Raw genomic sequence first — 14,994 nt, 5'->3', positions numbered from 1 at the left:
ACTATTCAGTTATTCTAATCCCACAAGGGTTGATCTAATAATTTAAACAAGTTCAGTCTAATCAACTGTGTTCACTATAATAATTGATATGCGGGAAAAAATCTAAGAAAATGTCAAGCATCAGGTCAGTATAAAAAATCCAAGTATAACGAGCCTTGAAAGCAATGGTTTTCAAGTCAAACCAACAGTCCACATTTATTCAAATTTTAAAATCTGCTTAATCCAATAAGAACAGCTGATCACAGCTGTTAGAAAATATACACGCTACAATTCATCATCTTAAATATTAATTCATTAAGAGTCATCTATATCTTTTCTTTACCTTTATCTTGGTAAGAACATTCTCTGATTAAACTTAAGTTTGGTTTAGATCCCATTTTATCCAGAGGATTTCCAATACTTTAGCTTGGGATGCCCTAGTATTTCAGAGGCTTATTTGAGGAGCTACATTTTCCATCGCTGAAGAATCATAGAATCATAGAATAGTAGGGTTGGAAGGGGCCTATAAGACCATCAAGTCCAACCCCCTGCTCAATGCAGGAATCCAGTTGAAGGGCTTCTGGCATAATGGGGAAAGTTCCTCTTTACACTTAATAGAGGTATCTACAAATCCACTCACCAGCTCTGATGAGGAGGATGCCTAGCAGGATGCAGATATTCTTCCTGGAGCTCTCATTAGTGTTGTAGTTTGGAGAAGATAAGAGATGGATGATTCATGAATATGCATTGAAAATGATACATTGAAGTTTATATATTCTGTTAAAGCTGCTGTTGAGGACATGAATCAAAATGTTTCGCAATTTTTTATAGGACAAAACTGATCGTTAAGACTGAATGAACTGTTTGTTTGACTTGAAATCTGTTGCTTCTAAGATTGGGTATACCTGCAATGTTCCTACTGAATGCTTAATTAAATGTGACCCTAAATGCATTGCTGCCTGACATGTCAGAGTTTTTGTTTATCTCAGAGGTGACCTGTGGTCCTCCAGATTTTGTTAGACTACAACTCCCATCATCCCTGCCCATTGGACATGCCGACTGGAGCTAATGGGAGTTGGAGTCCAGCAACGTCTGGAGGGGCACAGGTTCCCCACCTCTGGTTTATTGAATAGTAAGCCAGGGGGATATTTATCAGAACCACAGTGCACGGGCAGAGGAGGTTTTACCCTCCCTTTTAGCTGCAATCTCTACAAAATATCCCCTCCTTGTGCTGCAATTAATGATTTTAAAAGATCCCAGTGATATCAGTGGAATCTTTTTTCCTATTGCTAATTGCAACATGGGGGACAGTTAAACCTCCACTCCCCATGTGCTCAGGTCCCAATAAAAAATAAATTACTTACTATTAAAATAAGCAAAAAATCTTGATATGATTGACAGTGACATATTTAGCATCATCGTAAGGCCCTGACTTGACAGGTTGTATTAAAATGTGATTGTTTGTATATGGGTTATTATAATAGGATTGCTTAATTCAATTCTTTTTGTGTATTTATTGTGCAGAATCCTTGGGTCTATATATTTTTGTGTCTGTGTGATGTCTGTTGTAAAGGGGGACTAAGAACATAACGTAAAGAACATAATAGTGATAATGGGAGTCTTTATTTGTGTCCTGTCATGGATTCACAGACTGCCTTTGAGACTAATCTCTGTCATGGTGTTCTCTGTCTGTAAAACAAGAAAACATTTTCTAGAATTTATTATATATGCTTAATTCTTTGGCAATATGCATGTGTGTGATTTGGCTTGTCACCTGTCATATGGCTCACTTTCTTAAGCTATGTAACTGTGCTACAACCACAAAGCAGGAACAAACTGTTCTGTATACCCAGTTTGTTCCTGCTCTCTGGTTGTAGCACAGTTATGTTGTGCTCTGTGCAAGTTTCGTGATATATGACATGTGGATGGCATTGTTTGGTGGACAGACCTGTTAGAAACCACTTGGCTCTTCCCCCAGGTTCTGGTTTAATATATTTCCATTTCCTCTTATTTTCATCATCCCTCGTTTTCAGTATCTTCAATTCTATGGCTGTCCCATTTATGCAGTAGGCACACAGTGTGCATTAGTAACCTTTGGTAGGGGAATTTTTGTGTATTTCTGTGGTGGGTATTTTCCTTCTCCTTTCTTTGCATTTATTGCCCTACTCCAAATGATTTATCTTATATAGCCTCCCATTAACAGCTCTAGAAAAAACAATTCCTGATTTAATTCGATTTGAGCAAAAGCGCCACCTGCCTTTTGCAGCTACAGTTTCACTCCACATCTAAGCTGGTGCTTAAACCCATAATAATTTATCACAGGTGCTGAGGATTCCATGATAAACTGCACAGTCTTCTTTTTGAAGAAACACTTGCATATTGCTAAACATTTTTGCAGAGTCATTCCTACAAGTCAGATTATAAAATGTCAGAGATCAGGCAGCAGTAAAACCTTTGTTTTGTTATTATAAATAAAATGCTGTTTAAAAATTGTAAATGAGAAAAAATATCTCTGCTGTAGCTTCAGTGGCTGGCCATGGTTTAATAACTTATTTCTCAGTCTCAGTGTTCCTCACCTGTAAAATGGTAGTTGTAATTGTTTGCCTGTGGCTGTGTTTTGTATAGCTCTCCTGATGCATTTTTAGGTTTTGATGTTAGAAATCCTTATCTGTAATAACCTAGATGCAGATTTGCCCTTGTATAAGCAGATAACTTCAACGTATAGGTCCTACGGTACTAAACGGGTTCTGCCCCTAGTTGCCATTTTGTCACTCATTATTGCTGGCGGATCCTGGGGCGTTGTTGTTGTTGTTGTTTTAAATCCTGCAATCCTGAAATCTGCTCACCACTTATTTAATGTATTACCAAAACCACTAGGTAACACTGTACTACGTAGGAACACAGGAAGCTGCCTTATACTGGGTCAGACCATTGGTCCATCTAGCCCAGTATTGTTGACACTGACTGGCAGTGGCTCTCCAGGGTTTCATGCAGAATTCTTTTCTATCCCTGCCTGGAGGTGCCAGGGATTGAACCTGGGACCTTCTGCATGCAAGCCAGGTGCTCTACCACTGAGCTATGGCCCCTCCCATACTACAGCCCCTCTCATAGAAAACAACATAGAAAGCTTCCTTGTTAGTCCATCTTGCCCAGTATTGTCAACATGGACTGGCAGCAGCTCTCCAGGGTTTCAGGCAAGATACTTTAGCCCTACGTGGAGATGGTTTCTGTTGGCCTTGTACCTCATATGCTTTACAAAATCAATTTTCAGTATAGTTAATAGTGGACTACTACATGTTCCTTGTGTTCTGTACTCTATAAGGACAAGTGTGTCTGATCAGGGGAGAAGCCATATTTCAGTGTTGGTAGAACACATAGTTTGCATGGAGAAGGTCCCAGGCAGTCCTTGGCATCTCCAGTTAAAAAGCCATCAGGCATCAATAGGAAAGAACTTACTCTGTCAGTCAGAACAGGCATAACTGAACTAGATAGAAATTGTCTGATCTCCAGGTAGGGCTGAAGAATAAACCAGCTTCCTGTGTGCTACAGACATATATTGTTTGTCCACATATGGCAGTGTGTAACTTACGAGTCTCAAACATATGGCAGGCTTCTAATCTAACCTTCATGCTGACTTGAACAGTGCTATTGATGCAGTGTCTGTTGAGGTGTCCAGTGCATTGACCTATCCTGTTTTGTGAGATCAGTTTCAGTTTTTGGAGCTTGAGGATGTGGACAACTTGCCTCTACATCCCACCACATGCTCTCTCGACTCTTATCCTTCATGGCTTATTTGAGCTAGCCACAGGGGCCTGACTGGATGGATCAGGGGAGTGGTGAACGCATCGCTGCGTGATGGTGTGGTCCCTATTGCCTTGAAGGAGGCAGTGGTGCAACCACTTCTGAAAAACCCCTGGATCCAGAGATCTATGCCAACTATCATCTGGCCACAAATACCCCCTTCCTGAGTAAGGTGCTTGAAAGAGTGGTGGTGTCTCAGCTGCAGGCGCTCTTGAATGAAACTGATTATCTGGAGCCATTCCACTCTGGGTTCAGGCCTGGTTTGGGGATGGAATCAGCCTTGGTCGCCCTGATGGGGACCAAGGGGAAGTGCAATCCTGTTACTTCTTCTTGATACCAGCTTTTGATACCATTGACTATAGTATCCTGAACTGTCTTTGTGAGTTGGGAGTTGGAGGCACTTTTCTACAGAGAATAACATTGAGTAACTGTGCCTTGGCCCAGTGGCAATTGACGGTGGGGTGTCACAGGGCACCGTCTTGTTCCCAATGTTATTTAATATCTATATGAAGCCACTGGGAGTGGTCATTAGGAGATTTAGGGAAATCTCCTAATGACACTCAGCTCTATTTCTCTATGACATCTGAATCGGGAGAGGCCATACACATTTTGAACCGGTGCCTGGATACAGTTATGGCTTGGATGAGGGCTAATAAACTGAAGCTGAATCTTGATAAGACAGAGATCCTATGGGCTGGCAGTTTCTAGGTCCAGGAATTGGGCTGTTTGCCTGTTCTGGGTGGGGTTGCACTCCCTCTGAAGGAGCAGGTATGTAGTTTGGAGGTGCTCCTGGATTGATCTCTGTCACTGGAGGCCCAGGTGACTGTGGTGGCCCGGAGTGCCCATTACCAACTTCGGTTGATATACCAACTATACCCATTCCTGGATAGGAACAACCTTGCCATGGTGATCCATGCACTGGTAACCTCATGATTAGGCTACTGTAATGTGCTCTATATGGGGCTGCCCTTGTGTCTAGTTTGGAAGCTGCAGCTACTACAGAATGCAGCAGCTAATGCGCTCGCTGGGGCACCTAGCGATATTCACATAACACCTGTCTCAAAAGAACTGCACTGGCTGCCCATTACCTACAGAGCCATGTTCAAGGTTTTGTTATTGTCATACAAAGCCCTAAACAACTTGGTACCAGGCTATCTAGCAGGCCACTTTCCCCTATATATAACCAGCCAAACTTTAAGATCTTCAGAGGAGGCCTTGTTGGTCATTCTGCAATCAACAGAATGTCGCAACATAATACCTCGACAACTGGCCTTCTAGCTGGCAGCACCCACCCTCTGAAAAACCCTCCCCTCTGCAGTTCAGGGGGGCAGAAAATGTGGCATGTTTCAAACACTTTCTGAAAACACACTTGTTCACCCAGGCCTTCTCTGGCTTGTAATTAATTGCAGTTAATCATATGTTGCTCCATCTTACTGCTCCTTGTATTGCTTTGTACTGTTACTGTAACTGGAATTGTTTTTAATAATGTATTTTGAATGAGATTTTTAATATGTATATGTGAACCGCTTAGGGATTGTATTATATTAAGCAGTATATGTATCACAAATAAATAAATAATCTAATTGTGGGTGCAAGACCCTCTCCTGTTTGCCACTTTAAGGCTGAATCTGCAAAACAAGGACTTAACATCATGGGCTTAAAAAAAAAAATCCCCTTTTAAATTCTTTGCAACTTGAAACCTCCAATATTATGTTTATAAGATGGCCCTACTTAAAGGTATTATTTTACTTGCCCTGAGAACTTGGGTGATCTGTGAATTTCATGGTAATACAGGTTACCATGGTCTACAGGAAATTAGCTTGGTCCACAGGAAATAATTATGTGTTTTTTCTTTGTTGTTTTCCAGTTTAAATCTGTTTTAGCTGAAAATGTAATAGTCACTTTACTAAAGTAATTGCAAGCCTGTTCTATTGTCTCCAGGATGGCTGGGAATACTTGGAAACAAAAGGCACAGAATGGTTAGGAGTGTGCATATGTGTGTGTATGTATGTACTGGATAACATTTGCTTCAATTGATTCTGAAACCAGCCATGTTTCCTTAGGCTGTATTGGGCAACCTGACCCACAAATCAGCAGTGACTTTGTACTACAGGCTGTAAATCCAGACCTTTGGTTTTTGAATTCAGCAGCAATCGGACCTGATAACCAAAAGCTAAAAAAGCTTCAGCAATTAGACTATATAAAACTGCTGCTTAGAATTTGGTATTCCCATATTAGGAAGAAAAGGACATATTTAATGTTTTAAAGTATTGACATAAACTTCTGAGCAAGGTGTGACTGCTGCCGACCATAAAACCTAGATCCCGAGAGAAAGTACACAAGATTTATTTCATGGACTTTTTGAAGTATTTGTTTGGCTGTTGGGTGACTGGATATTTATCTACGTAGACTGGTTTTTTTTTTATTGTTTCCCTTTATATGGGAACAAAAGGTTGTGGTGGCATTGTTGTTGTTGTTGTTGTTCAGTCATTAAGTCGTGTCCGACTCTTCGTGACCCCATGGACCATAGCACGCCAGGCCTTCCTGTCCTCCGCTCTCTCCCAGAGTGTGCTCAAGTTCATATTCATTGCATCGGTGATGCTATCTAGCCATCTCATCCTCTGCTGTCCCCTTCTCCTTTTGCCTTCAATCTTTCCCAGCATCAGGGTCTTTTCCAGTGAATTTTCTCTTCGCATTTTGGCCAAAATATTTGAGCTTCAGCTTCAGTATCTGTCCTTCCAATGAGCAGTCAGGGTTGATTTCCTTTAGGATTGACCGATTTGACCTCCTTGCAGTCCAGGGGAGTCTGATGGGTAAATTTAGAACAAATCAAAGGAAATGCTACTTCACCTAGTATATTTGTTTCTCCAGATCCTCATTAATGCCTATCACCCAATGGCATTTTTAAAAGAACATTTGGTATAAAACTAAAAGTTCCCTGATTTGAAAGACATTGATTGTGTATTGTATTGACGTACATTCACATAAGGTAAAAACAGATAATGCTGTGATGGGTAATTGAGAGAAAAATGGCACGAAGTTAAGAACAACGTAGTGGCCATGTATTTTTCCACAGAATGATTTGAATTGAAAATTATGTACACATATGGTATAGCCTTCAAAGCAACAAGAAAAGAAGCTATTGAATCTTATACCTCAGTAAAGTATAATGTAAACATACTTCAATGGGGATGTTCACTCCCATAAAAACACATACCTAGCCAGCCCATAAGCCACATAGCATCAGTGCGCATAGAATCATGGTATGTGTGTGCAAGTGGGGTGGAAAACTCTACAACACACATTTTAGAATTTATAGGAGATGTGGACTCTCAGTCATTGGAATGCATATATCCCACTCACACATAAAAAGAAGAAAAGCTGTATCTTTTGCAGCAAGGCAATCTGGATGTGTGTCATGATGGGGGTGGTTTGGAGAATATCCTACCACTGTACTAGAGTGCGACTGGAAGGTTTTCCTTCCTTTTTTTTTGCAAGAAATGTAATTGCTCCATAGCAGACTTTGTTTCTCCAGGTTCTTCAGTATCTGATGATGTAGCCTGTCTTAAGGAACTTTAATAAGACAGACATTCATTGACATTTTCATCTTCTTCTAGTATCCCTGCAACTTGTACACAATTCTCTTATCTTGCAGGTTATTACTCCATGTCGGAAGCTCATCTTGTGTGCTGATAACAGAAAAGAAATGGAGGACTGGATTGCAGCACTGAGGACTGTACAGAATCGTGAACATTTTGAGGTAATTAAATAGGTTACACCCCAACCTTCAACACCTTTACTGCCTTCAGTTCATATAAGCTGTTTGTTTCAGCAGTGTGTATTCTGTGAGGTCACTGGGCATCAGAACATGCGTATAAGCAGGATAAATATAAGTGATTGCTCTATAGCACAGAGGCCTTCCAGCCTTGTCATTGTGAGTCATCCAAGATAGGAAAGAATAGTTGAACTTTCCCATAAATGAATAAGATTACACAAATTATTAACTTCGATTTTGTACAAGAGTACAACAGTAAAGTAGAAGGGCTGTGATTAGTATAGTTTCATTAAGGAGTTAGTACTCAGCTACTTGAGCACACTCTGGGAGAGAGCGGAGGACAGGAAGGCCTGGCATGCTATGGTCCATGGGGTCACGAAGAGTCGGACACGACTTAACGACTGAACAACAACAACTCAACTACTATTTTTATTTCAGAAGCCACCTCTTACATGGTTGTACAGATAGGAAACTATAATGGCTCCTGCTTTCTGGACTTGCCTCAGTGGGCTACTTCACTGTGGGAATAAAAAGAATTACATATACACAGCCATATATGTGTGTGTCCGTAACAATAGACACATTCTAAATGATCAGCAAATAAAAGTGCAATGAAAAGTCAGAGTTTAAAATACCTACAGAGCAATCCTATGGCAACAGGAAGAAAACCAGCACTTCCTAAGCCCTACCAAGTTCCCCTCCTTTTGTTGGTGTTGCAAACTGTTCTGTGTGGGTGGATGATCTTATAAGGCAACAAGAGGTTGGTTTAGATCAGGAGTGGGGAACCCCTTTCAGCCCAAGGGCTGAATTCCATTTCAGAGAAACTCCCAGGGGCTACATTCCAATGGTAGTTGGGGGAAAGGGGGAAGGGCCAAAAATACCAGCATATTGCAGCATACAGTTCTTACTACCAGTAATTAAGCCTTAGGAGAGACATTTCAACCTTTTAGAATGGTGAAAAAACTGTACAAAAGCCAGGAAGCCACCAAACGATCAGTGGTTGGGAGAAAGGGGTATGGCCCTCCGGGGATCCCCAGAGGACCAGATTGGGACCCCTGGATTAGATTTTTGCCCCCTTCCAACTCTAATTAAATGAAAATATTTACTCTTAGTACTCATGGGGAAGCTCTTTAAGTCTTAGCATCCCTCTTGCTTATAGCTGGCAAATTTGCAATTTATCAATCAGGCCAAATTCAAGCTGATTGTACTCTAGTGCTCAATGCAAATGTGCTTGGTGGACATTTTATTCAAATTTCATCCCATGCTGTACTTTCAATTCATTGTTCATTTCCCTCCTATTTGCCCTACAGCACGACATTGTTGTTCCTTCTGTTCTTCTGTGGCTAGTTTGCTCTGTAGAGCATACAGATATCACTTGTGCCTCATAAAGATTATTTTTAAGCTGTTATTTTATGTTGATTTTAATATCCCATAGGAATGTCATCTTAGCTTTTCTGTCTTGAATTCATTTTCAGTCTACCCAGTACAGTATGGACCATTTCTCAGGGATGCATAACTGGTACGCCTGTTCACATGCTCGACCAACATACTGCAATGTGTGTCGGGAGGCACTTTCTGGGGTCACATCCCACGGACTCTCTTGTGAAGGTAATAGCTCTTTGTGATATCCTTCTTGGGACATAAAGACATTAGCCTTGCAAGAAGACATCAGTCAGACCCAGACTACATTAGTTAATAGCCATTCAAGATGGATACAACAGTATAAACCTGAAATGTCCTGTGCCAAATCTTGCAATGAAATAGTCCCTGGTTCCAAATAAATAAATACATAAATCCTGTTTACAAATACAAATTGAAGAATGAGGGAATGCTTTTTTATTATTATTTGATTGTATTTTCGAAACATGGTTGAAGGGTGGTGTATATGTTTTAAAGTAAGTAAATGTGGAGGTAGATCCTTAGAGTGTTGTAAATGGTGCGGGAGGAGACATATATCTAAAATCCAGAATGCCGTTTTGGTGTAATTGAGAAATAGACTTGTCATGGCAGAAGTTGAAGTTTGTTTTTCCTGCAGCTAATTTGTCACCATTCCGATTCCCTATAGAACTGTTAGATTGCTTCAGAATATTTTTAGTAAAATATGCCTGCTTCAAATAAGAAGTAGTTTGAAAGTGTGTATGTAATGTTTCCTGGGAATTATAATAATATTTTGAGAATAATTGGCTTGTATTGAGAACAGGATTAAGATGTGCTTTAACTGCCTCTTTAGATTAGATTGGTCAAACAGATGATACTAAAACCAGAGAAAACTAGATATTTCAAACCTTGGATTTAATTTACACAAAAATGAGTTCTCTTTGCTCTTTTCATTATATGTACTGTGCGAAGAAACATTTATCTCCTCCCCCCTTTTTTTCTAGTGTGCAAATTTAAAGCCCACAAGAGGTGTGCTGTCCGGGCAACAAATAACTGCAAATGGACAACACTAGCATCTATTGGAAAGGATATAATTGAGGATGAAGATGGGGTATGTAGAAGACCATTTCTCATGTGGGAAGGCTAGCAGGAATGTAGAAGGCACATTGCATATGCTCTTCTTCTGCTAAGATGCTCTGGAGATGTCTGGGAGGAACATCTATACCTTCTTCTAGAGCACGGGGAAGTGGTGCTCTTTATTTTGAAGAGGGTGCCGAGTCTAACTAAAAAAACTTAAGACCAAACTACTTCACAAAATCACTGAGGGTGGAAATACTAAGTAAAGTAATACTGTACTTGGCGATATACTATTGACCGTGTGGCCAGAACTCTGGGGTGCTCTAGGATGGGGGAAAATATCAGGCCAGCAATCAAAGGAGAAAATGTAATAATGGCAGCCTTTAATTACCCTGTATGTTCAGGTTATCATTCAGACAAATGTTTATGCATTATAATAGTTCATCATGGAGACAACTAGAGAGGAGGTGACTCTTGGCTTAATCCCAAGTAGTGCCTAGAATCTAGTGACAGATGTAGTCAAACCACTCAGGAACAGTGACTGCAGTGCTATAAAATTCAACATATAAGTTAACAGAAAGTGTCCCAGAAAGTCCGACACAGTAATTTTTAAAATAGAAAACCTCAAAAATTAGGGGCTTAGTTAAAAGGAAATTGAAGGGGAGAGTCAGGAGGGTCAAATCTCTACAGGATTCTTGGAGGTTATTTTAAATAGTCATTGTGCCTAGGATTTAAAATAACCTCCAAGCATCCTGAAGTGATTTAAATAGAAGCTAAGATTAAATGTATGCCACAATTCAAGAGAAGTACAAACAAATTAATAAGCAAAGTCCAGAAAACTATAGAAAGCAAATGCCCAAACGAGGAAAATGAAAAGGAGCAGAAATTCTGGACAAACAAATATAAGCTGGCAGTAAGGCAAGCAAATTGCTGACAACATTAAGACAAATACACATTTCTTAAAATACATTGTAAAGAGGAAACTATCCAAGTTGGGTCACTAGATGACAAGGATATAAAACAATTACTGAAGTGAGGACAGGGAAATCATGGACACACTGAATGAATTATTAATATCAGCCACTGCTGTGGAAGGTGTTGGACAGATACCAATGCCTGAAACACATTATTCAGGGAGGGCATCTGTAGAATTAAGTCAAATAGAAGTGACAAGATATAGAGTGAAATGACAAAAATGAACAGGCATACACTCAAGAGTCCAAGAACTCAAACGTGAAATAGTTAATCTTCTAACAGAAATATACAACTTGTTACTAAAATTGTTTTGCTTACAAGATTGGAAGGTAGTCTATATAACATCAATTTCTGAAGGTATCCGGATAGAGCCAGGAAATCACAGGTCCATTAGTCTAATGCTGTCCCATATAAATTAGACATATAAGAAGAGTCCTACTGGACAAGCCAAAGTTCTGTCTACTCCAACATCTTCTTTCCCACAGTGGCCATCCAGAGTTTCCAGAAAGCTCACAAGTAGGGCATGAAGACAACAGCATTCCCCTGTGGCATGCCTCCCAGCAACTGTCATTAAGAGGCAATTATGGCTAACAGCCATTGATAAACCTATCTTTTAAAGCCAGCTAAGATGGTTGCCATAGATGGAAAGTATTACTAAGCCTAAAACTTATTAAACATATAGAAAAGCAATCTTTGCTGAAAATTAGATCAGCCTGGCTTTTTCAAAAGGAAGTTTTGCTTCACCAACCATTTAGAATTATTTGACCATGTCAAGAAACACATAGAGACATTACATGAACCTGGTAGACATTATGTATCTGAACTCCCAAAGAGGTTTGATAAAGTCTGTCACCACAGGCTACTGAGTAAACTTAGTGGTCATAGGGTAAAGTAACAGGTCCTGTTATGGATTAGTAACTGGTTAAAGAAGAGGAAGAAGTGGGTAGTTATCATAGTAGAGGGAAACCAGTAGGATCCCTCAAGGATAGAATTAGAATATAATAATGAGCATTTGTTGTGTAGGTGGAGCCAAAGGTACCTTATAATCGTAAGAGATATTTTACTGTATGTCTATTGTGTGTTTATGTTGTTGTTTTGTTTTGTTTTTTAAAAATAAAAAAATATATTAAAAAAAAGATATAGAGTGGGAATGGTGCTATGTATTGTATAGTATGGTACTGTATTGTATGTGTGTGTGTATCTATCTATCTATCATCTAATCTATTGACTGATTGATAGATAGATATATCTGTACTCTTGTTAAACATTCACAATGGAGTGGCTAGTTTCATAAACAATCTAGAATCAAGGTGAACAGTAAGGTAGCTAAGATTTCAGATTACGCCAAATTATTAATGATTGTGAAAACCCCAGTGGACTGTGAAGGTTTCCCAAAAAATCTCTGGATGAATGGGACAACAAAATGTACAATCTTGTGGCCCAAAAAGGTCTGAAGAATATTAGGCCCCACCTCTTTCCAAGCCCTCTGCATTTGCAAGAGGCCTTCTCTCACTCAAACCTCAGTTTAGAGAAGAAACAGCAGTCACCTCCTACAGTTTCTTATCTCCTCCAAACATCAGCGCAAATTAGAAAATATCCTGTTTCTCCCTTGAGCCCCATGGCATATGCACAGGGTTGAGGGAGAAGCTGGAATGTATTTGAGTTAAACTGCAGAATGGAGAAGGTAAAAAACCTGAAACGCCTGCTGATTCTTATAATCTCCAGACCACAGCACAGGTCAGAGAAGACCTTTGTGCCTGTCTCTTGAACCCTCTGGCAAGCACAGGGGGCTTGGGAGACAATTGGGTATTTCTGTTGTTTGTGAATTTGGATAAGAAAAGAAACAGTGTGGGAGTCTTCTCCAAATTGCAGTCCAAGAGAAAGCTCTGGGAAGGGGATGTGTGCTGTTGAGTGTCCTTGCCAGAGGGCCTGCAACATGAACTGACAATTCAATTTGTGGAAGCCTGCCTTGAAGCATCTGGTTGTCCACTATTGAAACAGGATGCTGGACCCTTGGTGTGATCCATCACGGCTGTTCTTAAGAAGAGCGACCTTGATTCTGAACCTTGTGAACATGTGCTGCACTTGAGAGTGATATACAAGCAAATGATTTATGTATTTAAAACATTGAAGGTGTTGCCTTTGCTAATTAAAGCTCATATTTTAGTGGTTCTCAGAGTAGTAAATAGATTTCTTCTTTGCTTGGTTTGCAGATTTCAATGCCACACCAGTGGCTAGAAGGAAACCTACCTGTGAGTGCCAAATGCATGGTGTGTGATAAAACATGTGGCAGTGTCCTGCGCTTGCAAGACTGGCGGTGTCTGTGGTGCAAAGCCATGGTGAGTTGTGCAGTCATGCTGCACCACTGATACATTTTACTGTCCTTTGCTGCACTGCGCATGTTTATTTTGACAGTGCCACCAATATGAGGGGGACAGTTTTTTTAGCCTGCTTTTACCATTCTTCTAAGTGACCATGAGAAAGTGGACAAGCATAGTAAAATGTGTAGCCATCTGTAGACACTCCTATGACGTATGGAAGACCATCCACTAATTCTGTGTTGGATGGATATGTCTTACGTGGCAATCTGCCATGATGTTACCACAGCAACAGAAGGAAATTTCACTTGAATTGAATACATGGAATAAGGTAAATGGAATACCAGATGGCTTGCTTACTGGTCCTTTGCCACAAAATAAAGGTCACATCTGAAAGCAATAATAAATGTATGTTGGGTCTTTCAGATGGAGAATCTGAGACCTAAATATAGGCTACTCTTTCATCCTGGGAATTGCATATTAACTGGCTCTTTTATTTTGGCAAGGCCTCCCTTGACAGTCAAGTACAATAGCACTGAATTATTTTGGATGCACGATTGGTTCTTAAGTGCAAATCCTAAAGATGATGAATTTCTTGGTGTGAGTATTAGAAAAGCAAACAAAAAGAAAGAGACCTAAGATATACAGCTAAACCATTTTGTGTCCAACTTTAATGTTTTACATTATTTAAGGGAAAGATATGACAAACTACATAACTTTTAAAGATTACCCTGGGCCTTTGGGAAAGATCAAAGGCTGTTTTCCTATACATCTCATTTTAAGTATGCTCTCATTATTTATTCTCATTCATTTTAAGTATGCTCTCATTATTTATTCTCATTCACTGCAGAATCTCCTATTTATTACTTTCATTTTCATATTTATTTCCAATTTAATAAACCTACTCTTTGTCAATCCTTCCTTGATTTATAAATCAGTCTTCTTACAGCTTTCAGAAACAGGTTTAACAAGGGCCTAAAAAGTGAGCTGATTTTATCTTCCATTGTGTTAGGTAGAACCAGGGTTTATGTAACCATTTTTATCTTTTGCCAAGGACCCGGGTTTGTAAATGCCTGCTAAAAAATGCTACAAGGCTAGGAACTGGTTCAGACATAACAATACTGGCATAATAAACTAAGTTTTATTACGCCAGGAACAAATATTGTGACTGCAAGTTCCCACCTCACCTCTTCCCTCGTGGGCCAGCTTCAGCGTTTCAGTTGTGATTTGTTTAATTCTTGTTCCTTTCTTTGAATTTCTTGGTCTTTCAAATAGCTGAATGGAAGGAAAACATGTATACTACTAATTAAGGTGAGGCCTGGAAAACTTTAGTTAGTATAATTTTATTGTTCTAGGTACATACCTCATGTAGAGACTTGTTACCAACCAAATGCCCCCTTGGCCTTTGTAAAGTATCCGTCATCCCTCCCACAGCTCTCAACAGCATTGATTCAGATGGTAAGTATCAGCGAATGCTTCTCAGTGTTGCCTTAAAAGTGTGGCTTCTGAACAGTTTGCTTGATTGGCAGTGTTGGCATAACACAAGCAAATCCATTATTCTCATAGGACAAGCAGCATTAACCTTCTTCTTCCTTCTTCTATCTTTCTCTCTTTTCCTTTTCTGTTTTTGCTCCTTATCTTTTTTACATGCATGAAGATAGGAGACTGAAGTGCAAATTTGCAGAGATCAAA

The 14,994-nt window shown here is 39.8% G+C and overlaps 1 protein-coding gene across 11 annotated transcripts in view; it reads left to right on the top strand.

Moving 5' to 3' along the window:
- DGKD (diacylglycerol kinase delta) overlaps positions 1–14,994 on the top strand; it is a 122,494-nt gene that overhangs the window by 61,023 nt on the left and 46,477 nt on the right. For all 11 annotated transcript variants that reach the window (XM_084846759.1, XM_084846756.1, XM_084846755.1 and 8 more), the window contains 5 exons: positions 7,436–7,540; positions 9,031–9,163; positions 9,937–10,043; positions 13,198–13,323; positions 14,658–14,760. In XM_084846759.1, coding sequence (XP_084702885.1) covers positions 7,436–7,540; positions 9,031–9,163; positions 9,937–10,043; positions 13,198–13,323; positions 14,658–14,760 — 574 coding nt within the window. The remainder of the gene's footprint in view (positions 1–7,435; positions 7,541–9,030; positions 9,164–9,936; positions 10,044–13,197; positions 13,324–14,657; positions 14,761–14,994) is intronic.

This window comes from Heloderma suspectum, chromosome 3 (assembly GCF_057233095.1).
Source record: "Heloderma suspectum isolate Gila_16-S chromosome 3, 16-S_ref, whole genome shotgun sequence".
Lineage (NCBI taxonomy): Eukaryota > Metazoa > Chordata > Lepidosauria > Squamata > Helodermatidae > Heloderma > Heloderma suspectum.
This window is presented reverse-complemented; position numbering and strand designations above follow the sequence as displayed.